General features: G+C 41.7%; 1 protein-coding gene across 6 annotated transcripts in view; it reads left to right on the top strand.

Moving 5' to 3' along the window:
• Nucleotides 1-1609: 1609 nt before the first annotated feature.
• LOC121634654 (F-actin-monooxygenase MICAL2-like) overlaps nucleotides 1610-26455 on the top strand; it is a 66932-nt gene continuing 42086 nt past the window's right edge. For 3 of the 6 annotated variants that reach the window (XM_041977476.1, XM_041977474.1, XM_041977478.1), the window contains exons 1-16: nucleotides 1610-1929; nucleotides 2229-2436; nucleotides 2511-2627; nucleotides 13102-13203; nucleotides 14773-14928; nucleotides 15006-15106; nucleotides 16090-16347; nucleotides 16720-16835; nucleotides 16956-17082; nucleotides 17154-17247; nucleotides 19701-19848; nucleotides 20503-20699; nucleotides 23260-23354; nucleotides 23417-23479; nucleotides 23711-23863; nucleotides 24177-24269. In XM_041977476.1, the coding sequence (XP_041833410.1) occupies nucleotides 1666-1929; nucleotides 2229-2436; nucleotides 2511-2627; nucleotides 13102-13203; nucleotides 14773-14928; nucleotides 15006-15106; nucleotides 16090-16347; nucleotides 16720-16835; nucleotides 16956-17082; nucleotides 17154-17247; nucleotides 19701-19848; nucleotides 20503-20699; nucleotides 23260-23354; nucleotides 23417-23479; nucleotides 23711-23863; nucleotides 24177-24269 (2292 nt within the window). In that variant the 5' untranslated portion in view covers nucleotides 1610-1665. Of the gene's footprint in view, nucleotides 1930-2228; nucleotides 2437-2510; nucleotides 2628-13101; nucleotides 13204-14772; nucleotides 14929-15005; nucleotides 15107-16089; nucleotides 16357-16719; nucleotides 16836-16955; nucleotides 17083-17153; nucleotides 17248-19700; nucleotides 19849-20502; nucleotides 20700-23259; nucleotides 23355-23416; nucleotides 23480-23710; nucleotides 23864-24176; nucleotides 24270-26455 lie in introns of those variants that run through there. The other 3 variants (XM_041977475.1, XM_041977477.1, XM_041977479.1) reach the window with 3 other exon arrangements.

Below are 26455 nucleotides of genomic sequence, written 5' to 3'. Positions count from 1 at the left end.
TAACGAACAAGGCTCGAGCTTTATTGCTGTTCTTAGCAATGATGTCAGAAAGAAAGATGGTCTGCATCTCTCAGCTCCAGATTATAAATCCTCAGTCTCTCTTTATAGATCTAATAGCGAACCTGCAGCTTTGTTTTCTTCCACCTGCGTTCATCTTTTTCACATTCTGGTTTTCCAGCTCTTACCAGCGTGGCATTTTTCCATGGAGCTCTCTTTTTGGCAGCGATCACTTCCACCTTGGTGGGAGCAATGACATCAATAATGCTGTAATTTTACCATTGAAATGATCCACAAGCTCATCAGCTGAAGGCCAGGGGAGGGGGTGATGGAGAGGAAGCTGGTAGAAACATTTCAGTGGTATTTTCACCAATGTACCGTTTCTTGATAACCTCTGTTTGGGTTTTTTTGTTGACAGTAACAGCATCTCAAAGAAAACACAGGAATGATCAGACAGAGCAACATCCATCACAACAACCTGGGAAATATTCAGATCTTGAGAGACGACCAGATTCCGACAGGGTCCTCTGTTCCACATGCTGAGGTAGACCAAAGTTATCAAGAACACAACACAATTCTTTGGTCTCTCCGTCCTCCGGGTTCTCAGCATGAATGTTAAAATCACCAACAATAACTGACAGCAGTTCAGCAAAGTTATCAAAAAACGTTGCTCAGTGTTTAGGTGGCCTATATATGTCAAGGAACAACAAGATGACATAAAGATATTTTCATGTGTGAGTGGATCCAGTGGCCTCAGATGCAGTGATGACTGCCCTACGAGTAACTTCCATCCAATCAAACATCAGCATCAACATCAGATTGTCTAGTTTTATTTTATTTTCTTAAACCTGTGATTTTCTGTCAGTGGGACAAACATGCAGCAGACATGCAGAACTCATATTTGTAGGTTGTTTCCTCCATTTCACCATCTCACCAGCTGCAGACTGCCTTGTGAGCGTGGAGCACTACAGACTCGCTATTTGAGGGCTGAACGGTCCACTCGCCCTCCACACTACCTGGTTTGGGACGACCCTTAATATGGCGGAGCCTCTGTGAGAAGGGTAGGAGGCGGTTTGGAATTAAGCCATTCTGTAAACAGACTTCACATTAGACCAGCCAATGAGAGTCCACACTTGGCATTAAACCCTTTCTACTGTCAGGTTTAGTTGCTAATACAGGAGAAATGTCATGTTTGGATGGGTCACATCGTTCAGCAGAGCCAGAGCGGGCGGGAAGACAACCACAATGCTGCTGCTCTTCGTGTAAAAAGGTGACCTTTAGGGGAACTTTGAACAGATTTGATGCACATGCAGAAAAACTAAATAAACACCTGAAATGTTAATTTAGACATTTTCTTTACACTAGTCTGTAAGATAACATGCTGAGGAAGAAAAAAAAAATTAAAACTGACCAGGTGAGGAAAAAGCAGGTCCCTTCGGTGTCTCACATAAAACTTTGTGTTGAAGATGTCAGTCAGTCTGAAGTTCGAAGAGACATTAGAAAGGTTTTTAGGATTCTTGTGGTCCCAAAACAGATCTATAATGTGCAGAGTTACCAACATCTAGAGTTTGAACATGAATTTCCACCTCCTGTCCTTTCAGCTGACATCAGAGACATCACCACCCGGTGACCCCATTCCCATGGTGCTCTGCAGCCTCAGGGGTCGTCATGGAAGACGAGTCCTACCAAGAATGCCGAGCTCAGGAGCTGTTTGATGAGTTTGTTTCGGCATCAACCTGCAGAGCGACGCTGCGCTGCTTCGGCCAGCTGTGCGAACATCTGCAGCTGGATCGCAGCACCGCCGAGAGGCCATTGTACCGGCCAATCAAACGACGCCTCAACTACTGGAAGGCCAATGCTCTGTGGGCCAAACTGGACCGAAGGGCTGCACGGCAGGAGTACCAGAAAGCTGGAGTCTGCAGCAACATGACCGTGAGTTTCCATAGAAACAAGAACACTGTGACACATTTTTAATCTGCCTGCATGTGCTGAAGGGTCAGATTATAATCATTATAATCATTTTACAGTCCACATTGTTTTTGTTAAGAATTTCTGTAAGTAAGTCCTTCTGCTGCTCACTCTTCAAGAATTTCTCTAATACATACTATCCTTGTGACTGAGTAGAGAGGGCACCATCGTTATAGCAACGCTAACAATCAGGCTCAAAGGGCACCATTGTCATAGCAGGGTTAACAAAACTTGGTCAGCTGTTGTCTCTTCTGATTGGTCAGTGTGTGATCATTGGGGCGGGGCCCTGTGGCCTGAGGACAGCGGTGGAGCTGAGTTTCATGGGAGCTCGGGTGGTGGTGCTGGAGAAGAGAGATTCGTTCTCCAGGAACAATGTGCTCCATCTGTGGCCCTTCACCATCCACGACCTGCGAGGCCTTGGGGCCAAAAAGTTCTACGGAAAGTTCTGCGCTGGCTCCATCGACCACATCAGTGAGTATGAGATCTGTTGGTTGCATGTGGTCTGCCAGCTGGTCCTGTTAGTGCCACCTGTTTCCTGGTTGCAGGTATCCGGCAGCTGCAGCTGGTCCTGCTGAAGGCTGCATTGCTGCTGGGGACCGAAGTCCATGTCAATGTGGAATTTAAACAGCTAGTGGAGCCACCAGAGGACCAGCAGCGACACAGTGAGACCAGAAAAAAAATGCTTCTTCCAAATGAAACTTAGCTGAAAATAACAAATTTAACTTTATAATTTCAGTTCGAAATCAGTTGAAGTGTGAAATTAACATTGAAATGAAATGTGTCAGCTGATTGCTGGGTTTCATCTGATCACTGTGTTTTAGCTCATCGCTGCGTTTTAGCTCACCACTGCATTTTAGCTCATCACTGGGCTTCAGCTGATCGTTGTGTGTCAGCTAATCTGTGGTGTGGCGCTGGTCTATGCTAAGTGCAGGCAGCTCTCGCCCTGCATGGGAGGTGGTGAAATCCATGATGGGGATGCCACCATAAAATGTTCCTCCCTCCCTAAATGGAAGGTCTGACCTGGTGCTTTCCAATGAACTGAATAGTTTTGTTTTTTGTTTTTTTTAACCGTTTTATTGTCAATGTTTTTAGTGAAGAATTGTCTGTTTTTAGAAATATTGTCTCTTCTCAGAGCAGTGTTGTTGGCAAAAGGAGCAACATTGTTAAACTTTTTCGTGGAGTTAAGGAGAGGAAAAGTCCTGGTCCTGATGGTGTTGGAGGTCAGGTCCTCAAAAACTGTGCTGTCCGGACTTCCGGGTGAGCAATCAAGATGGCGCAAGTTTAATTTCGTGGCTCCCCGACAAATGTTCAAAAATCTCCTTTTTCTATGTAACTTCGTTATATGCAACGCACTTAAGAGTCAGAAAAATGCCTAAAGCGAAATCAAAGAACGTTTTGCCATCTCGAGAAATGATATTGCCAGGTGAAGAAAAGAATGAGGAACGCGCGGCTAGCCTCTCAGACGCAGAGACATTAGTAGCGGCTAGCGAGACAGCTAGTGAGAGGGCTAACCTACGCCGTGAAAACGGGGATGGCTTTCGTGAATTGAAGGACGAAATAAAAAACATAAATGGACGATTGAATGAAGCAGAAACCCATATTATGGAAGTTGAAGACAGGACCCAGTGGATTGAAGAGGCGGCATTGGAGCTAAGTAAAGCACACGGCAAGCTAGAAGCGAAAATGATTGAACTCGAGGGGAGATCGAGACGAGACAACATTCGACTTCATGGTATCGGGGAAGGCTCTGAGGACAACTCTACATCTGTCTCGGCTTTCATAGAAAATCTGCTCAGAGACAAATTGGATATTTCGGCCTCGGTCGACCTGAATATAGAAAGGGCACACCGCTCACTTGGATCCAGAGCCCCACCAGACGCTCCCCCATGTTCAATAATAGTCAAGTTCACTACATTTAAGACCAAAGATGAAGTTTTGAGACTAGCTTGGCAGAAGAAAGGATTCATGCTAGATGGGAAGAGACTAATAGTGGATCATGACTACTCCCCGGACGTGTTGAAGCGGCAACGTGAGTACACTGAAGCAAAGCGGGTTCTAAGAGAAAAGAAAATTAAATTCCAGACGCCATACCCGGCAAAGTTGAAGGTGTTTTATGAAGACGGTACATGTGTTTACAACTCTGCAGCGGACGCGACAAAGGATATGGTGAGTCGAGGCTTTGCGGTCACCATTATCAAACCTTCTAAAACGTGGGCCGACAAGATCAAAAGTGCTATATGGCTCAAACCGGGAGAGACTGACAAGGGACGTTCAAACGACGAAACACCGGAGGGATATAAGCGGAAACTAGACGCCTACAGAAGGGAATAATTCGCTAGGCGACAAATGACAACAGGACAATGACTTTGACAAGGTAAAGGTAGGAGGAAGGAGCAGATGGGACGAAAAAGTTCCGTTTTCTCTTTTCGTGATAACAAGTCGGGGACCACAAAAAGTATGCGGGAAATGGACTTCTACAACCAGGTATCGCCACTAGAGGGCTCTCCACAACCATTGAGTTGTGGTGGCTTCCCCTCAAAGTCACTCACTAACTATAACATCACTACGGTCGCTGGAAAAACCGCTGATAAGGAAGTCCCTTTTACGTGGACTAGTCTTAATTTGATGTACAAAGTTAAATTGTTCAGATTGTTAAATGTTTTTATTTGTTCGAGTAGCCAAAGGGGGTCACTTACTATGTTTGCTTTAGGTGAAATGTACACTGTAACTCATGATGTCTTCAGCACCAATAAGAATCACAACATATAATGTAAAAGGAATTCTTAATCCAATAAAGAGGGCTAAAATACTAGGAAAAATGAAAAAAGAAAAGGCAGAGGTAGTTTTCCTTCAGGAAACTCATCTCTCAGAGATAGAACATAGTAAATTGAAAAGACAGGGCTTTAATCAGGTATTTAGTGCATCACAAAAGGGGTGTGGCAACATTAATATCTAATAAGTTGGTCTTTGAGAAACTTTTAGAATACAAGGATAAAGATGGTAGATACAACATGGTGATTGGCAGACTTGAGGGACTTGAAGTTACATTTATCAATGTGTACGCACCTCCAGGTTCAAAGTGGTATTTCTATAAACATATTTTCGATATGATAACTAAAGCGCAAGGTATAGTAATTTGTGGTGGTGATTTTAATGTACGACTGAATCCGCCAGAAGATACTTCAAAACAACTCACATTTAATAATAATATTGGAAGAAAGATAAGAAAAATGTTGAGGGAGATGGGAATAAGTGATGTTTGGCGAGAGCTGAACCCCCGTCAAAGGGACTACACATTTTACTCTGCAGCCCATCATTCTTATTCAAGAATTGATTATTTTTTTATGTACAACAAAGATGTAGGACGAGTGAAGAAATGTCATATTGGAGTGACGGACCTCTCAGACCATTGTCCACTTCATATAAAAATAGATGTTAATAAAATAAAATCACCTTTCCTCTGGAGACTAAACTCAAGCATACTTAAGGGTAAAGTCAAAGAAGAACTGAAAGAAGATATTCAAACATACATGCAGGACAATGACAATGGTGAAGTCTCTCCTATAATACTATGGGACGCTTGTAAAGCCATCTTGAGAGGCAAAATAATTGCAAAATCGTCTCTTTTAAAAAAATCTAGGCAGGAAAAATTGAATAATTTGGAACATAGGCTGGCTGAACTGGAAAACAAACATAAAAACAATGCAGATTCATAAACTCTACAGAGAATAAAACAAACTAGACATGAAATACATCAGGAACTCCAGACTTGTATACAGAAAAAAACATTATTCCTAAAACAAAGTTACTATGAAACAGGACCCAGGTCAACAAAACTTTTAGCTTACAGACTGGCAAAACAACGGGCAGAAAGAATTATATACAAAATTAGAGAACCAACAACCAAAAAAGTTACTTATGAAGATAAAGAAATAATGAAAAGTTTTGAGAAATATTACCAAAAGTTATATGCGTTGAAAGAAAGAGAAGGAGCTGAACAAGCTAATGTACTATTAAATCAATTGTCGTTACAGGTAATATCGAATGAACAAAATGAAACCCTGACAAAAAATATATCAGCCGAGGAGCTAGAAAAAGCAGTGAAAAGGTTCAAACTTAACAAATCACCAGGAGCCGATGGATTTACCGCTGAATGGTATAAAACCTACTTAAAAGAACTTTCCCCTATTCTTTTAAGATCGTTTAACTGGGTTCTGAATGGGGGTCAGACCCCGCCCTCCTGGAAGGAAACAATAATTACTGTAATACCAAAGGAGGGGAAAGACAAACTAGACTGCTCAAATTATCGTCCAATTAGTTTACTAAATCAGGACTACAAGATTTTTACTTCTATATTAGCCAGAAGATTGGAACATTTTCTCCCGGACATAATAAATTTAGACCAGACAGGATTCATTAAGGAGAGGCGTACTAGGGACAACATTAGGCGAACACTACACGTTATCAATCATATTAAAAGGAATGGCAAACAAGCAGTAATATTAGGTCTAGATGCACAAAAGGCATTTGACACTGTAGATTGGTCCTTTTTATATAAAGTTCTATCCCACTTTAATTTTTCAAATAAATCTTTGAAGATAATTCAAGAACTATATAACAATCCCACTGGTAAAATTAGAATTAATGGGGGACTATCAGGAATAATAAAAATAGAACAAGGTTGTAGGCAAGGATGTTCTATATCCCCACTATTATTTGCCATATTTATTGAACCTCTGGCACAATGGATTAGTCAAAATACTGAAATACATGGCATTGAGGTAAATCATAAGGAACAAAAGTTAGTGTTACGTCCCCTTCTCAGATGTAGGGGATCAGGGACGATAACAAACTGAAATGAACCAGACCAAAAGGGAGGATATATAAAAATAATAATTTATTATACAAAAACCAGGTTCAAACAAACAAATACAAACAAAGGGTGTCCTATCTCAGGTTATATCCTATCTGGTAACAAAAGAAACAAACAGCCAAACAAAAGGTGTCCTTAATTAGGTAAATTAACCAAACAAACAGTCTTGTTAGCCAAAATAACAAAAAACAACTTCAACTCTTTAACGAGGATATCACAAAACAAACAAAAGATCTCCTAGAGAAATAACAAACAAAAGCTCTTCTAAATAGAAACCAAAATCTTCTATACAAACTCAAAATATTCACAAAAGAGGAGTGTCTTTTCTCAACTCTTAAGGACTAGCACAATCGTGCAAACAACCAAAATAAGGGAATCACAAAGCTTACCAAACCACTCAGGTTTTACCATAAATCCAAAACACAGACCAGCGTCTATCACAATCCCAGCTTGGCACACTGTGAGTCCAATGAATCACAGCTGCCTCGATTGACGATGGCATTTCTCTCTTATGGCTCCCCCAGCGGTCCGATTGGGCCAGGCTGGCGGAGGTGTGGTGCTTTCCGTCCAATCCAATAGCGGGCGGCACTCAGGAAATCCGGAGGGAACGACGCTGTCCAATCCTTGACAGGGGAGGCGTGCTACCCCAGCTGGGTCTAATTCCAGGTCATCAGTCACTCAATTCATACATTCCCAGGCTGAAGGCCAGGGGATGTAACATTAGCCTTATTTGCGGATGACATTTTAATTTATTTAGCTAAACCCCAGGAATCCTTCCCAGAATTATATAAAACTTTAATAAAATATGGCAAATTCTCAGGTTATAAATTGAACTCACATAAATCGCAGGTGCTAACATTTAAATACTCACCTAATAATATTATCAAAGAAAACTTCAAAATAAATTGGGAAATGGAGTCACTAGTATAACTGGGAGTGATTATTCCTAAAGACATGAATAATATTGTCTCTGCTAATTATGACCCTTTAATGGCCAGAATAAAGACTGACCTAGCCAGATGGAGCCTAGTGCCCTACTTGGGACTTATGCAAAGAATAGAAGCTATAAAAATGATAGTGTTACCAAAATTACTATATTTATTTCAGACAATACAAGCAGAACCTGCCAATACTATGTTTCAAAAAATTGATAAATTGTTATCTAGATTTATTTGGCAAGGGAAACGGCCAAGGATTAGATTTAAGACTTTACAGTTAACTAAAAATAAAGGGGGTCTCTCACTCCCTAGCATGAGGAACTACTACAGGGCAGCACAGATAACTCCACTAGTGGAAATATGTAATTCATCCTATACAGCGAAATGGAAAGAAATTGAAGATATGATGAACCGTATCCCAGTGCAAGCGGCAATTGGTAATATAGACCTAATTAAAAACTGCAAGAACTTAATCCATTCTTGGAAACAGCATTGAAGACCTGGTCAAAACTAGTTAAAGAAAATAAAGAGTCCTGTATGTTGATTAGATGGATAGCATATGACCAAGATTTTGCTCCAAATAGAACTGACAATACTGTACTTTTAAGATATGGACAGAAAAGGGCTTGGTAAAATATAATGATTTCTATCAAAAAGGCAGTCTGAGGAGTTTTCAAGAAATAAGACGGATTTATGGTATTGATAACAAAGCATTTTTTCGTTTCTTACAAATCTGACATTATTTAAATAAAACAAAGAAAGACGACCCAGACAGGCCATTCTCTGTTATCATAAATATCTTTCTCAAGTCATACCAGTCAGATTCGAACAATAAATTAGTATCAAAATTATACTACGAATTACAAAACATGGATGGTGAAGACACATTTTATATCAAGGGCAAATGGGAGAAGGAGGGTAACCTTAAGATTCATGTTGACGATTGATCAAATATTCAAAGTAATTGTTGGAAATGTACATCTTCACTGACATGGAGGGAATTTGCATGGAAGAATGTTGTGCGCTTTTTCAAAACGCCGGCCCAGAGGGGTTCGAATGCAGATAAATCGTGCTGGAGGTCTTGTCTTCTGGACCTGTCCTAAACTGTCTTCCTATTGGGGCAAAATTAAGCAAAGTCTCAATTGTGCTGTTGGTGCTAATATTCCTTTGAACTTTGAAACTATGTTCTTGGGTAAACAGCCGGAATGTGTGAAAGGGTTTTGCAAAATATATATGTTTAATATTATGCTAATTGCCAGCAAAAAAACAATCACTCGGAAATGGATGAATGACAGGGTACCTACACTGGAGGACTGGATAAATATGATTCAGGATATTTTTCAGATGGAAAAGCTTACATTTGCATTGAGATTGAAACAGGACAAATTTGAGGAAAGCTGGAAATTGTGGTTGAATTTTATGGACACTAGATCTAAAACCCATAATAATAATGAAGTGACACCCACTGTTCCCTAGCTACTCTGTACTGTTGGTACATTCTGTTTTAATGTATTTCTATTTTCTTTTCTTTTCTTTTATTTATTTATTTTTTTATTTTTTTATTTTTTTATTTTCTACAAAAAAAAAAAACAAAAAGAAGAGAGTACAGGGTGATGGATGTTTGTTGAGTACATGAAGATGTAATCTCTTTGGATTTATATTGCCAAAATGAAAAACAATTAGTAAAAACTTGTTTTGTGGAGTGAAGCATATATTTTTTTTCATGTTGTTTCCTAATAAAAATTTGAATTATAAAAAAAAAAACTGTGCTGTCCAGCTGGCAGATATATTTAGTTTTATTTTTTCAACATTCTTCCAGCTTCATAAGGTTCCTTCACTCTGGAAATATTCCATCATTACATCAGTACCCAAATCTGCATCTCCCAAAACAAACAAACAAAAAAAAAACAACTTCAGACCTGTTGCTCTAACTTCCCTGGTCATGAAGTCTTTTGAAAAATTGTTAAGGAATCACTCCTGACCTGTGTACAGAATAATCTGGACCCACAGTTTGCTTACAGGTCAGGCAGAGATGTTGAGGATGCTGTAGGCACCCTGCTGAATTTAGTTTTAGCCCATCTTGAGGGAGCCAGGTCCTTCTCTCGTCTTTTATTTGTTGACTTTTCATCTGCTTTTAACTGTATTAATCCGCACGTTTTAGAAGAAAGGTTAAGAAACTCCCACAACATTGACTCTGGTCTTGTAGCCTGGCTGGTTGACTTTACCAGAGCGGCCACAACGGATGAGAGTTAATGGTGTTTTGTCAGACACCCTCACCTCTTTCACTGGATCCCCACAGGGCTGCTTCCTCTCACCTTTATTATTTGTTTTATATACAAATGAGTGTCACAGCCAACACGAAGGTCGTAACATTTTTAAATTTGCGGATGACTCAGTTATTGTGTATTTGCTGAGCAGTGATGACCCTGATCATGGACCTGTAGTGAAGGAATTCACCAACTGGCGCAGGTCATCCTTCTTAAATATCAACACCAGCAAAACAAAAGAAATGTGCATCGACTTTCAGAAGGATCCTCCAAACATCTCTCCTGTCAGTATTGAGAACCAGGCAGTAGAGCTGGTGAACACTTATAAATATCTGGGCACCCAACTGGATGACAGGCTGACCTTTGACCTTCATGTGGACGCTGTGCGCAGGAAGCTCACCAGCGCATGTATTTTTATCGGAAGCTTCGTAGTTTTAATGTTGACAGGACTTTTATGCAAATGTTTTATTCTTGTTTTATTGAATCACTTTTAACCTTCTCTTTTATCTGTTGGTACGGCTCCTTTCCCTCAAGAACAGGTTGCAGGTGATTGTTAGGCTATGTGGGAAAATTGCAGGGATCTTCCTGAATGACCTTTCAGCCCTGCATCAAGCCAGAGTGTTAAACAAGGCTCGTTTAATCCTTGCAGACCAAAGCCACCCACTGGCTCACGATTTTTGCTGCTTCCATCAGGGCACCGGTACATCCTACCAAAATGCAGGACTAACAGACACAAATACTCTTTTGTCCCTGCAGCCACTGCCCTGTTGAACATGGAGTTTTAATTTTTTTTAATTATTATTAATTTATTATTTTTATTATAGTCCTTTTAAATATGTTGTGTTATTTGTGTGTTTGTGACTGATTATTTTTACTGCTGGCTGTACAACAAATTGCCCTAAGGGGATAATAACCACCGTTCAAAGACATGCATGTTAGGTTAATTCAGTGTTTCTCAATCCAGGTCCTCGGGACCCACTGCCCTGCATGTCTTAGGTGTGTTCTTGCTCCAACACACCTGATTCAAATTAATGAACTTCCTCATCAAGTTCTTTGCAGCCTGTTAACGAGCCATTCTTTAATCCAGGTGTGTTAAAGGAGGGTTACTTATAAAACATGCAGGGCAGTGGGTCCCGAGGACCTGGATTGAGAAACACTGGGTTAATTGATACCTGAGTGTGTGTGTGACCTGTCCAGGGTGTTCCCATGCCTCTCACCTGTTAATGCTGGGATAGGCTCCAGCTTACCCGCGACCCTTGATGGACTAAGCGGTTCAGAAAATGAATGAAAAAGGATAATAAAGATTCCTTGAACCTTGAACCTTGAATCGCTGCATGTCAGCTGATTCTTGTGAGGCATGTTAAAGTGTTGTCAAATGACATATTAAAGCTGAGTCACATATCAGAGCTGAGAGCTACCCACAGGTCAGGAGGTAGAGGGCTAAAAAGTAAAAGTAACAGCATATGAGTGTTCCAAGATGGTAGCTGAGTTAGTCTGTGAGTGGTGTGTTAATGTTTGAGGATTGAGTCTTGTGTTTATGTGAGATCTATTTTTTAAGTTGAACGAATAGAAATTTACAAGTACAAGAATACTATTTGCAACAACTAATTGCAGTTGGAATATTATCACCTTGAGCATCTGTCCTGGTTGATTCCATTGGATTGCACTTTAGCTAGAGCTACTTGCTAGCTCTAGTTTATGGCCTTGTCAAACAACAGCTATCACCTAGGCCCTGTTAGCTAGCTGGCTAGCCAGCTTTTAAACACTGGGCCTTGCCATTCATTCTTCAGTTCTAACAATATTTTATCTGATTACCAATCTGGTTTTAGAAAAAACACAGTACAGCAGCAACAGCGGCCTTAAATGTTGTCAATGATTTTTTGATATTTTGGATAATAAAGAACACTGTGCAGCTCTTTTTATTGATCTGTCAAAGGCATTTGATACTGTTGATCATGTCATTTTAATAGATAGACTGTGCAGTATTGGTTTGTCTGACCAGTCTATCAGTTGGTTTAACAAGTATTTAACAAACAGATCACAATGTGTTCAGGTTGGTTCAGGTCCTCTGGGTATCATGAAGTGAAAAATGGTGTGCCTCAGAGTTCAGTCTTTGGGCCGCTATTTTTCACACTGTATATAAATTGTATTGGGCGTAATATCCATAATATTCCTAATGCCAACTTTCATTTGTATGCGGATGATACTGTTATTTATTGCTCTGCTTCATCACTCACTCAGGCTCTTAGTTATTTGCAAGCGGCTTTTGTTGCTGTTCAGGCTACTCTCTGTAAGTTAAAATAAAAGGTTTTTAATTAATCTAAGAGCTCTAACTCATCATTGTATTTTGTATGAAAGAGCTGGCTGGCCCTCGCTGTGTATTCTGAGACAAAACTACTGGCACATCTTTATTTATAAGGCAATATTAGATTTGCTTCTCTCATTCTAATGTAATGCTATCCAATCTAAAAGAAACAGTAGCTACAATCTTTGTTCTGTGACTCAGGATATATTTTTGCTCTCTATACCCAAAGTCAGACTTGAAATGGGAAAAAGAAGTTTTAGATATGCTGCTCCAACAGCTTGGAATTTGCTGCAGGATAAGCTATGTCTAGGGAAACTGGTCTCCTTACACCTTTTTAAAAGTAAGTTAAGAGCATTAAATGACGAGTCTTTAGGTGGTAAATGTTTTGACTAATATTATTTTGTAACTTGAAGTGTTGCTGTATGTTTGTGATTTTATACGTAATTTTATTGGTGGTTTTGATTGATTTGTAACTTGGTTTGCTGCTGTCTTGGCCAGGACACTCATGTAAATGAGATTCTTAATCTCACTGAGGTTTTTCCTGGTTAAATAAAATAAAAAAAAAATAAAATCAGCTGCAGTGAAATCAGTCTGTAGAAGTGAAGAATTATTTCTTTTATAACCTGAGAGCTGCAGAGGATGGAAACAGGGTGTAAACACACTGAGGTTAAAATGTGAAATTCATGGAAATGCAGGTGTGAATTTTTAAATCCTGAAAATTACTTCAGTCTTTGATTGAAATGATGTGTGCAGAGGTGGGCTGGAGGATGGAGGTGAGTCCAAATCCTCATCCTGTCAGTCAGCTGGAGTTTGACGTCATCATTGGAGCTGATGGACGCAGGAACACGCTGCCAGGTACAAATCCATCCATCCATCCATCCATCCATCCATCCCTCCCTCCCACCCACCCACCCACCGGTCACGGGGGAAGCTGACTAAACAGAGAAGTCCAACCTTCCCTGTCCTCGGCTGCATTTGCCAGCTCATCCAGTGGGGCTTCTGTGGCATTCACCGACCTGTAGTCATGTAGTCCCTCCAGTGTTTTCTGGGTCTTCCTCTGGGTCGCCACCTGGTACACCTCACCAAAGATCCATCAAGGAGGCATCCTTACCAGATACCCTCTGGATGTGGAGGAGCAGCGGCTCTACCCTGATCTCCTCTTGGATGACCGAGCTTCTCGCCTTATCTCTAAGGGAGAGTCAAGCCACCCTGAGAAGGAAACTCATTTCAGCTGCTTGTATTCATGATCTGGCCTTTTGGTCACTACCCACAGCTGGTGACCGTAGGTGAGGGTAGGAACGTAGATGGACTGGTAAATCCAGAGCTTCTCCTTTCAGCTCAGGTTCTTCTTCACCAGGACAGACCGATGCAGAGTTTACAACACTGAAAATACTGCACTGATCCTTCTGTAGATTTCCTGCTCCATCCTTCCCTCACCCCTGAACCTCCCCTCCCTTACCCTCCCCACCTTCATTAAAGAGTCCCCTTCAATTACACAGGCTTCTCCACCCACTGCAGCTAGTTTCAAATATTTTATTCAACTGCATGTGAATGTAGTAAAAAGACAGATGTTTAGTATCAAAACTCATTAAATATACCAAATGTAGCTCAGTTAAGTGTCACACAAGTCATAGCAAAACCAAAATAACAAGAAGCATCCATTGAAAGGCCATTCACCCAAGCTGCATAAACGCCGGTATTTACCAAATTCCCATACATACATCCTATTGATATCCTCAACATCAAAACAGTGATTTGATTTCAAAAGGTGATTGACTAACAGACATTGCTTACATAAAGGATTCTAAGGTGAAGATGGACCAGAACACCCCTGGCAAACTACTCTATGTGCTCTCCAAACAAAAGTCAAGAAATTAACATGGCTGCCTCAGAGTTCAGAGGTTAAATAAGTTAGATAGCCATAGTCAACACATGGCATCTATAGGTGGGGAGATGAATTGCTCCTTCCCTCAGATCACAAGTTACAACATACCTACTTCTTCTCAGCACCTCTTAGAGTGGGAGAAAGCCTAATGCTTCTCCAGGAGACTGTGTCCAGAGCCCAACCTGTGTGTGGACCTGAGCTCACACACCAGCTCAGACTCTTCCTCAGCTAAGAGGTGATGTTCCGCATCCTTATAGTTAGCTTCTACAGCCAAGGATCAGACCACAGGGTCCCGCCTTCAACCACCACCCAACTCACATTGTACCTGAACCCCCACAGCCCCTCCCACGGGTGGTGAGTCCACGGGATGGGGGCCCATGTCACTTTATGGGATGAGCTCCTTCACCAAGTGAAGGAAACTTTAGACCAATGTAGTTTTCCTTCATAGGTTGTCTTTCAAGTCTTACTTTTTAAAGTTTGGTTTATAATATTTAAACTTCTTTCTGAGACTCAGGAGCATCTTCTACCTGTGTGGGCAGGTTTCAGGCGTAAAGAGTTCAGAGGGAAGCTGGCCATCGCCATCACAGCCAACTTTAAAAACAGAAACACTTCAGCTGAGGCCAAAGTGGAGGAGATCAGCGGAGTTGCCTTTATTTTCAACCAGAGGTTCTTCCAAGAGCTGCGACAGGAAACTGGTCAGTCCTTTAACCTGGTTCCTCTAATTTAGAAACACCTGGTCAGAATATCATGCTAACATGTACACCTGTTTAAGGTATTGATCTGGAGAACATTGTCTACTACAAGGATGACACTCACTACTTCGTGATGACAGCTAAGAAACAGAGTCTGCTGGACAAAGGAGTCATTCTACAGGTGATGCACACACCTGGGGTAAGGGTAGTAGGAGGATCGGTTCTGGTCTGTCTGGTGGTTGTGGTAGACTGGATCCTGGTGTGGTGTAGGGGGATTGGTTCTGGTCTACTGTCTAGTGGTGGTGGTAGACTGGATCCTGGTGGGATGCTAGGGGGATTGGTTCTGGTCTACTGTCTAGTGGTGGTGGTAGACTGGATCCTGGTGTGGTAGTAGGAGGATCGGTTCTGGTCTGTCTGGTGGTTGTGGTAGACTGGATCCTGGTGGGATGCTAGGGGGATTGGTTCTGGGGTACTGTCTGGTATTTGTGGTAGACTGGATCCTGGTATAGCTAACTCCACATTGTAGAGCTGTAGGGCTGGTGATACTGGGTCTGGGTTCTGTCTCCACCTGATCTGTGTCCTTCCTCATTACTAAAAGTCAGAAATATCTCCTTCCTCTTCATTCTTATATCTTCTTCTACTAAACCAGACTGATTCCAGGATCTAGTTATCCACATTTGCATGCTGTAGCTCATTTAAACACAACTAGCAGCCTTGCTAGTGTCCTTTTTAAATGAAGCTGGATCATGTAGCGCTAGCTTAGTCCACGCTAAGTAATGTGGATACTGAGGCTGTCTTTGAGTATCTTTATAGTTTATTTTCAGCTCAAAAAACACACTCACTGAAAACTAAATATGACCTGATTTCCCTACATTAGCTTAAAACTAATCTAGTGACAGCATAGAACTAGATTAGCACTGCTACGTAGCTTCATGCTAACAGCCTTACATACCATTAGTAATTGTACCTGAATAATTAGGAAACTACTCTCAAATTCACTTCAAACTGGTAAGGTGATACTGGTGATTCATGCAGGTCTGGAAAGATATTTCTGTGAATTACCTGAGGCATCACCTGGGGTGTCCAATCAGACCCCCCCCCACCCCCCCACAAAGTTTCAGAGAAAATCACCATTAAATCAGAAATGGTTTTGTCCTACCTCAGGACTTCGTGGACACTGAGCTGCTCCTCTCTCGAGGAAACGTGGATCAGGACGCGCTGCTGGCATACGCCCGGGATGCTGCTGATTTCTCGACCAATCACCAGCTGCCTTTTCTAGACTTTGCCATGAACCACTATGGCCAGCCGGATGTTGCAATGTTTGACTTCACCTGTATGTACGCCTCCGAAAATGCTGCTATGGTCCGCCAACGCCATGGACATCAACTGCTGGTCACACTGGTGGGAGATAGCCTCCTGGAGGTATGACAGGTGTTTACAAGTAGAGAATCAGTCAGAAAGGTGTTTTACAGGTAAGGTGTTAGACAGGTATTGTACAGATAGTCAGATCAGGTACTTTCCAGGAAAGGTGTTAGACAGGTGTTTACAGGAAGAGAGTCAGTGAAACAGGTGTATTATAAGGAGAGCGTCAGTCAGACAGGTGTATTAGAGGTAAGGTGTTAGGCAGGTGTTTACAAGTAGAGAGTCAATCAGATAGGTGTTTTACAGGTAGCGAGACAGTCAGGTGTTTTACAGGTAGAATCAGTCAGAAAGTTGCTTTACAGGTAAAGAGATTGTCAGGTGTATTACAGGTAAGGTGTTGGTTGGGTAACTTGCCCTTCTGTCTATCTGCAGCCCTTCTGGCCGATGGGGACAGGTGTAGCTCGGGGGTTTCTTGCAGCTCTGGATTCAGCCTGGATGATACGAAGTTGGGCTCAGGGTGGCACACCTCTGGATGTCCTCGTAGAAAGGTGAGGACTCACCTGTACAGGACACACGTTCTGCTGTCTTTTATTGTTTACATGTTTCTCTCTCTTTGTGTGTGTGTGTGTGTGTGTGTGTGTGTGTTTGTGTTTGTGTGTGACGTACAGAGAGAATCTGTACCGTCTTCTCCCCCAGACCACGCCAGAGAACATGCAGAAGAACATCAGTCTGTTCTCTGTCGATCCAGCAACAAGATACCTGAACATCAGCTCTATGACTGTCTCACCTGCACAGGTAAATGCAGCTGTATGTTTAAATAGAGCAGTTAAACCTTTGACTAGATACTGATGTTTTTTTGTCTCCAGGTGAGACACCTAGTGGACACAGGAGAGGAGGCAGGGCCAAACACAGACCTCAGTGACATCATCAGACTGCCCTCCCCGAGACACCTCAGAGAAGGTGACGTTGTTTTACCTTCCAGGTGTACTTTTAGGGTGCATTCACACCATGATAGTAAGGGGACTTGGTCGTATGAAATCTGAGAAATTTCTCACCTTCCTTGGTTTTTGGCTTGCTTTCAAGCTGCACCTTACTGAAGCAACCAAACCACCTGCACAACTAGGGATGGGAATATTTAGAGATATCATGATTACTCCTCATTGTGATTATTAAATTATTACTGATGCATCTTTGTTCTCCGCATGACTACGACTACTTTGAGAGTGGAAACATGTAACATGGTTTCTTGTTTGTTGTGACAAATGATGAAGAAGAAAATTGGTTCATATATTGGTTAATGCAGATTCAGAGTAAAACATGGAGCTTCATTTGATTCTAGCGGTGTTGGGTTGATCATATTTCTACCAGAGTTCTTCTATATCTGACTGTGAGACATTTCTCTAGGATACCATCACAATGCCCTGTGTTGTAGTCAGCTTCTATGTATGTTTGTAGGTGAATCAGAGTTCATGTCTTTGATCTGGATCAGAGTTTGTTCATTCACACCTTCCCAAACAAACTGGACTTTCTAAACAAATGAAGCTGCTCATAGAATCCGAAGTACTTCCACATGCTAGCTTTTAATGCGAAGGGTAGCGGTCAGATTTCATGCTGTTACGTGCTCGCCACAGACCTTCCAGATGCTGCATTGCCACACTTTGTAGTTCCAACTTTTGCATTCCTCAACATTGTGTTATATAGTCAGTTATTTAACATTTGAACACCTATTCGGTCTTCTACTACTCAAGAAGACCAAACTACCTTGATTCGGTCTTCTACTACTCAAGAAGACCAAACTACCTGGATACACTTACAACTGCTCACTAGGGGTTGATATTCCCTGAAACGACCACTGACCAAGAATACAGAAGAAGAAAATCCAGCTCATTTATTGGTCAGGGTGAAAATCCCTTGGCATCAGGGTGGCAGACATTAATCCTGATCCGTGTACTTTCATTTGCAATGAAAAAGAAAACATTGCGGGGAAAAAATATCATTTTTGCTGTTTTTTTTTTTTTTTTACTAAATCGAGACAAAAATTTGGATAATAAACCGTCATCTGTTTTTAGATTTATGCACAAAATGAAAATTAAATTCAAATGTTAAAACAAGCCAAACATACATGGATAAGCCATGTACTTCTTCATCACACTACCAGAGGGCGTCTCTGTGATGCTGGTTGTTTCTATGTATCACAGAGGGCCGGCTGTTCAAATGTAATTCTAGCGGATTTCGGTTATCGGAGAGGATCAAATCTTGAAAATGTGTTATTCAAAACGGAAATCCGGATTCTGAAATCCACATGGATCATGTAATCCAATCCTGGTTGTTATCCAGATAAAACCCTCAGTTTGGGTTGTTCAAAACTTTAGAGCAGAATCAGAATAACTTTGATATAAAAAAAACAGGATTATCCTGATCCCAACGAGTGGCAGGATTACAAGGCGGATTTCAGAAAGAAACTGCGGTAAAACCTAACAGCTGATCAAATAACAGAACTTTTCGGTAAATATGCTTATATTTGTATTTTGCACCTGACTTAGCCGTTACAGTGATAAAGTAGTTAACACAGGGACAGGCTCCTATTAAGTCTTTCAGCGTAGTAAAATAAATTGGTAAAAAAGCACAATGTAAAAATAAAAACATGACATTGTCATGTCCCCACGAAATAAACAACCAAACAGATCCAATAACAAACAAATAAAATAGTAAATTTCCTGTTATTCATCAATGCATAATCAGAGGAGAACCTGTCAAAAAATGAAATTTCGAACGATTGTATCCCTCACTACGTTCCGCCTGTCCCTTGTTCTGACAGAATGACAGAGGTTGGTCCGGTACTTCCACATGTTGTGTCATTAACATGTCACAGAGAGGGAGATTCCGCCTGGTCGCAATGTTATGCAGGACAATACATGCACGTACTGTTACATGCTCCCGGTGGATCCACTCGCAAAGCATGTAAAACGTTTCTTCTACCTGCTGTTCTTCACATGGCCGGCAGCGAACACTGATCTACATGCTGGAAATCCAGATTACGTGATCCTGAAAAACAGGATTTTGGATCAGGGTGATCCAGTCCTATTTTCCTTTGAAAGTAAGCCAGATTACATGATCCGCTGTCCTGAAAAAATGGATTACGAAATCCGGATAGCTTTTATCCGGATTAAATTTTTTTGAACAACCGGCCCAAAGAGTTAAAACAATAACCACCCAGCTCAGTTTGCTGGAAGAAGACGATGTGAAGCCCCTGATTGGTGATGACATCCTCAATCTGATAGATTTTTCTGGCAGCTTCTCAGTTTTTCTGATTTTATTCCCCATGTGTGTCAGTAGGAGTTTTAGCAGAATAATTTTGATCTAGAAGGATGAATCAACTTTGTGTTGTTAATAAAATGTCTTCTCTCCCTCAGAGTCCTTCTTGCGGTCCAATCAGCTGCTGACTTGGTGTCAGGAGCAGACTCGAGGTTACCATGGCATCGCCGTGAGTGACCTGACGACTTCCTGGAAGAGTGGCCTTGCCTTGTGTGCTCTTATCCACCAATACCGACCCCATCTGATGTAAACCAGCTTTATGTCAGCTGCTGAGACAACAGTTCATGTTCTCATGCCCCGTTTCCACCAACGGGTTGGGGTTGAGGCGGGCTGAGTCAGGACCCGTTTTTTTGTTTCCACATGCGAAAATTGGGAAGGGTACCCTAATATCCAACCCGACTCGTGCTACTTTGTTGGGATCCTTCCATTGGTGTACCAGTCTGACCCACCCAACCCAAAAGGATGGAGCTTGACACACTGTGCTGCGATGTGTCATGCTATTACATAGCCAAGGCATCTATCGCTATCCAGCTGATACTCTGTCTCTCAGGAAATGTTGCGGTTGGCTGTGGAAATGCAATGAGATTACAAACCACATCCGCACCCATTGGTGGAAACGAGGTGTGATCTGTTTATTAACTGGACATATATAAACACATATAATCAATAAATTCGAAGCAGAAGTTGGACAGAAGTTAAATCAGAAAAATGTGATCTCACTGAAAAAGAAACTTCTACAGTTTATTCAACCTTTGTTTTCTTCCCCTGTGTTGTCATGGAGCTGAGCTGTATCTGTTGCCATGGTGACAGCCATCTGTTATAATCTTGTTTATAACCAGGCTTTCCAGGTGTTGCTTTGACTTTTTTTGTGGTTTGTGTTGATGTCCTGTCCTCTCTTAGAGATTTTGATTCTCTGGATGAGTCTTCAGTGGCAGAAAACATTTGTCTCGCCTTTGATGTGGCGGAACGAGAGTTCGGGATTTCTCCTTTGATGACGGTGGAAGAAATGTCGTCTGTGGGAGAACCGGACTCCCTGTCAATGGTGATGTACCTGAGTCAGTTCTACCAGCTGCTCAAAGAGCCGTCGCCCTCTGCTGGTGAGACAGCAGACTGCATCCAAATCAGATTGAGATGGATTTATTTAAAAAGTAATTAAAACATTATGGGGAACCCTGGTCCTCGAGGGCCCAGTCCTGCACGTTTTCCTTGTCTTCCTCCTCTAACACACTTGATTTAAATCAAATGGATCCAACAGCCAATCAAGTTCTGCACAGTGACTCATTAATTTGAATCAGGTGTGTTGATGCAGGGACACATGGAAAACTTGCAGGACAAGGTTCAAGGCCAAAGTTCCCTACCACTGACACTTTTACGTTTCCATCGATGATCAAAAACAGACAGAAGCATAAACCAATGTGTCTCTACTCCATTTACAGCAGATTTAGCCACAAGGAGGAAAACCAGAAGAATGTTTCTGGCTTTTAAACACTGTCATCACTGTCCTGGATCAAACAGCTCTATTCAAGCTGATATTTATTTAAAATTTGTATTTTGTACCTTCTTTTTAATTGGTAGTTTACTTTCTGCTTTCATTTCTCTGTTAGACTTCCGTCATTTTACCTGACACTGAAACACTTTTTAAAAAATATTTCCATGCATTTATTACTATTATTTTCCCACCTAGATTATTGAGTAAATTATTTCTTGCTCTGAACTTATTAGCGTGAGTCAAATCTGGAAATTTTAGAGCTTGTACTTTTTATTAAGAATATTTTTGTATTTTAAATGTCCTGTATTATTCATCTTTTTTTTTCTTCTTTTACCTTGTCCTGTCCAGCATGGAAGCAGCAGAATGATGGTCTGACTGCTGTGTTGTGCCAAACAAATTTGTTTTGCCAAGGGGTATAAAGGGCTTGACACATGGGAGGCGACGTCGCTCCTTCTTTATTCATTTCCTATGGAACCTGCGTATTGAGGTGAAAATCGCTGTCCTCCTCCAGTCAAGCGACAGGCGACATTCGTGCATGTGAAATGTTGCGCTCGTTCATGTAGGGCTGGCGACGCGACACAAGAAAAGAGAAAAATATTTCATTTTTGTCGCTGTCGCCTGGCACTACAGCCAACCAGCGAGGGGCTTCATGGACTGACCAATGACAGCAGGCTAGACAACCTGTCTGCAAACACTTTGAACATGGAAGAATAGATCATTTTAGCTTAATGAAAGACAGCTGCGTGGCGCCACAGTGAATTAGTCCAAACGTAGGTTTTGGATTTATCTGGATCCGCCTTGAGGTCCATCAAATGATGATATTCACGATGCTGTTTCCTTTTTTGTAAACTTGGATGAACCCAGAGCTCTCATTTATACAGTAAACTGCAAGATTTCTGTCAATTTGTGCAAAATCTTCTGACTCTCTATCCGTCATACTTTGTCACGTCAGGGACTGGTTTGAAAATGTCAAAATCCGCACCAATATCATAACCAATCAACTGTCTTGGAGAAAAGTGATCTCAGAGCGCGATGCGCGGCACTGCTGCCTTCGCTGGTCGCCTCCCGTGTGTCAAGCTGATAAGGCTTCTCGTGATACTCTGATTTATTTATTTATTTTGAATTGTGGAATTTATGTAATCTTGCTGGACCTGACCGGAGGGGACAGAAAAAAAGGAGAGTAATAAAAAGAAGTAAAAAGTGAAATAGAAAGAAGGAAGAGGAGTCAAAGATACAGAAAATAGAAGCAATGACCTTCAATCCAACCTGACACCAGACAATCAACCTAAACACAGAAACCTAATAATTTTTACCAGAAAACTAAGCTGACACTCATCAGGTGTTCCTAAAAATAAATACATAAATAAAAGCAAAAAACAACAACAAAAACAACAAACAAAATGGATCACAACAACAACCAAAGTACCAACAACACACACAAAAAAAAACCTAAACAAGAGTATCTCTCAGTGTATGAACCCACTGGACAACTCAGTGACTGTCAGCATGCCGAGGACTAGGAATAAGAAGGGATCAGAGATGAGTGCGATCGTGCAAGTGTGACCACACCTCTGTAGAGCCTAGAGGCAGACTAGGGCAGTCCAGAGATCTGGGCGATCAGCAGCAATCCTGTAGTACAAATCCAGGCCATCCCACCATGAAGACGACCCCAGACCTACCCAGAGGGTGGTAGAAGGCCCCAGCCAGAGCCCCCTGTGGTCACGGGGCACAGGCTCCGGTAGGCCAAGATCGGCAGCTGCCGACCCACCAGGTTCCGGCCATGCAGGGCGGCCAGAGCTCAGGGCCCAGAGCCCCAAGAGCACATAAGTACCCCCCCCCCCAAGCCAGAGGGCCTGCACCACACCCAGGAAGACCAGGCCCCCCCGAGACAACCACCCGGTGCTGGCCATAACCCACCCCAATGTTCCAGCTGCACACCCCAGGAACCAGGGCACCATCAACCCCACCCTCCCCTCATCAGTTGTTCATCAAGTGCCCGACAGCTATTAATAGCTTTTCATGAGCTCTTTGTCACATGTTGATCAGGTGTTCTTTAGCCATTAGTCAGCTGTCGGTCAGCTTTTGAACAGGTGATCATCAACTGTTCAGCAAGTGGAGATGGCTCTGCTTCCAGGTCAGCAAACAGCTGATGATGATTTTTGTTTCAGGCTGCCTCATTCAGAGTGCCGACCTGAGATCAGCTCTCATTGCTCCGGCCTCCCTCCTCAGCAGATTGGGTACCAGTCCATCCAGAAAGAAAAAGGTAGCTCCGCCTCCTCGTATCTGCAAAATTCTGTCTCAGTTTAAGGTTATTTTAATCTTTAGTTTCTGCAGGAACACAAGGGCATGCTGGGAAAAAGGAGGAAGATGAGCGGAGAGCTGCAGGAGGTAAGATTTTGCACAATGTCTGCTAAGATGGAAATATAGACAAAGACAGCAAATTGTAGACAAAGACGGACTTCTAGACAAAGACAGCAACTCTAAGATAGAGACTTGTAGATTATAATGTACCAAAACAAAGTTCATATCAAAAAACTTCAACTCCAACTCAACATTTTGTCCTCTGTTTGTCCTACATGTATTGTCCTCCACATTTTCTCCTCCGTTTTTTCCCTTCAGTCATGTGACCTGAACGGTGATGCTAGCAACATCTTTGTGGGAGGGGTTGGTCGGTCCAGAGTCCGCCTCATGGCCAATCAGCTGCAGGCAAAGCTGGACGAGAGCTCAGCTCCCTGCAGGTCTTCTCCAACTGGTGCAGCTTTCCATCAGCAGGTAAGAGTTGATCGATTTATTGATTTATTTCTGATCAATAACATCGATGTCCTGTCATTCAGTCACATTAGTTAATATTCAGAAACAGAATTAGATTTTTTTTGTTTTACAGTAAAAGTGAAGTCCATCCTACAGCAAACCAAAACTGGAGGTCAGAGATGGTTTATTGAAAGACTGATTGATGGATTGATCGGTTTATTGAACACTGATGTTAAATGATAACTACCTGAGAAAAGTATCCTGATGTCAGTCAAATGCATCACACCTGCTGATGACAACATACTCGTTAGATAATCCTCTTCATCTCGACCAGCAGGGGGAGCTGTCCTCCGACCTCCCTCCATCATCAGAGTCAACAGACAGTCAACAGGCTGCTTCACTGGTTCACGCATCTCCGTGGAGACCGGTAAAAACCAGTAGAAACTAGTAGAGATGGATAGAAGAGTTTTCCCTTCATAGACAACAGAAATGTAGTCTTTGGTAGTTTTACTTCTCGTCTTTTGATGAGAACACAGAAGGATTTCTATTTTCTAGATTTTACAGTCATGAGAAAAAGAGAGTTCAGTTGTTATGGAACAAAGTAAAAATCCATCTGATCAGTGTGGTCCAGTCAGAGTCCAGACCTCCTCCTGACTACAGGAACCAGACAGATGTTTGCACTTGGTGGTTTTTATTTTGTCCTGAATTTAAAGATGGCTGACTTTCTTTGTCACATGACTGTTTATCCCAGATTTCTGTCGTTACCAGAAAAGAGTTCCAAAGTTCTGCTGGTAAAGATGAAGCAGAGCCTTCATTATAACTTTATTATCAATGTGTAAGTGGATGACAGATATAGTTACCTGCATAGACATAATAAAGCGTAGACACTGCGATGACTGTGACCGCCTGTAGGAGTTGACGACCTGCGTGGCTGCCATCTTGGACCGGTCGTTAGTTCTATTCACTCACTTGTTTAAAAGGAATGAAAATTACAAGAACTGTTCGAGTTCTCAATTGATTTTCCAGATGTTTTTCTTTCTTGCAAAAAATGTTCTGATACACGATGCTTACAGCGAAAACGCTTATTTTCATAGTTTGCGGGCAGATAGTAGCCTAAGGGTGATAAAATATTTTGTGTCTGTGTCCAGGTACATGATGTATTCAGTGTATCATAAAACACACACATGCATAGACAGACAGTGATAATATTACTTAATTAAAAAGTAAATATCTGATTCTATAAATATATTCAATATAAGACATATATGCAGAGATTTGTTAAATGTTTAAATAAATCTTCATCAGTATATTCGCACACAAACACATTTTGTCACAGACTAAAATATCAGTAGAACATAACAACATACATAGTAAATGTATACATATTTTACAACTTTACAACTTTATACAACTTTACAATATTATGCAACTTTTATTTTATCAAATTTAATCCATGTTTTTCTGTCATGAAAAGGATGTCAGCTAAAACCTCTGGAAGAGGACAGTTTCACAGAGCTTCTTTCTTGTACTGACACAACCAATGGATTGGTTGGAATGATAGTTATCAGTACCAAACTGTGTCTCCTCCATGTGTTCCCTGAGCAAGAAAACATACTCCGAGCTGATCTCTTCCTGAACCATGTGTATGAATGTCCACATTCAGATGTTGTAGAAAGTGCAGTCAGCTTTGCAGCATCTACTGGAGCAGCAGCAATAGAACCAGAGACTGAACAACCTGATGCAGAAGCCTTGGTTCTGTACTGGAGATAGCTCTGGTTCTGGTTCTGTGCTGGGCGTACAGTGGGACAAAATAGTATTTAGTCAGCCACCAACTGTGCAGGTTCTCCCACTTAAACAGATGAGAGCGGTCTGTAATTTTCATCATAGGTAAACCTCAACTATGAGAGACAAAATGAGAAAAAAAAAATCCAGAAAAATCACATTGTCTGATTCTTAATGAATTTATTTGCAAATTTTGGTGGAAAATAAGTATATACTTTTTTATATACCCTTTGTTAAGAGTGACAGAGGATAGGCATTTTCTGTAAGCTGTCACACACTGTTGCTGGTATTTTGGCCCATTCCTCCTTGCAGATCTCCTCTTGAGCAATGGTGTTTTGGGGCTTTCGCTAGGCAACACAGACTTTCATCTCCCTCCAAAGATTTTCTATGGGGTTGAGATTTGGAGACTGTCTAGGCCAGTGGTCCCCAACCCTGGTCCTCAAGGCCCACTATCCTGCAGGTCTTCGATGTCTCCCTGTTGCAGCACACCTGATTCAAATGAATGGCTCATTAGCAGATTTGTGCAGAGCTTGTCACAGAACCATTTAATTTGAATCAGGTGTGTTGCAGCAGGGAGACATCTAAGATCTTCAGGATATTGGGCCTTGAGGACCAGGGTTGGGGACCTCTGGTCTAGGCCACTCCAGGACCTTGAAATGCTTCTTACAAAGCCACTCCTTCGTTGTCCGGGTGGTGTGTTTGGGATCATTGTCATGCTGAAAGACCCAGCCACGTTTCATCTTCAACGTGCTTGCTGATGGAAGGAGGTTTTCAGTCAAAATCTCACAATGCGTGGCCCCATTCATTCTTTCACGGATCAGTTGTCCTGGT

Source organism: Melanotaenia boesemani, chromosome 23, assembly GCF_017639745.1.
Source record: "Melanotaenia boesemani isolate fMelBoe1 chromosome 23, fMelBoe1.pri, whole genome shotgun sequence".
Lineage (NCBI taxonomy): Eukaryota > Metazoa > Chordata > Actinopteri > Atheriniformes > Melanotaeniidae > Melanotaenia > Melanotaenia boesemani.
Note: the sequence above shows the minus strand (reverse complement) of the source record. Positions and strands in the feature narration are given on the sequence as shown.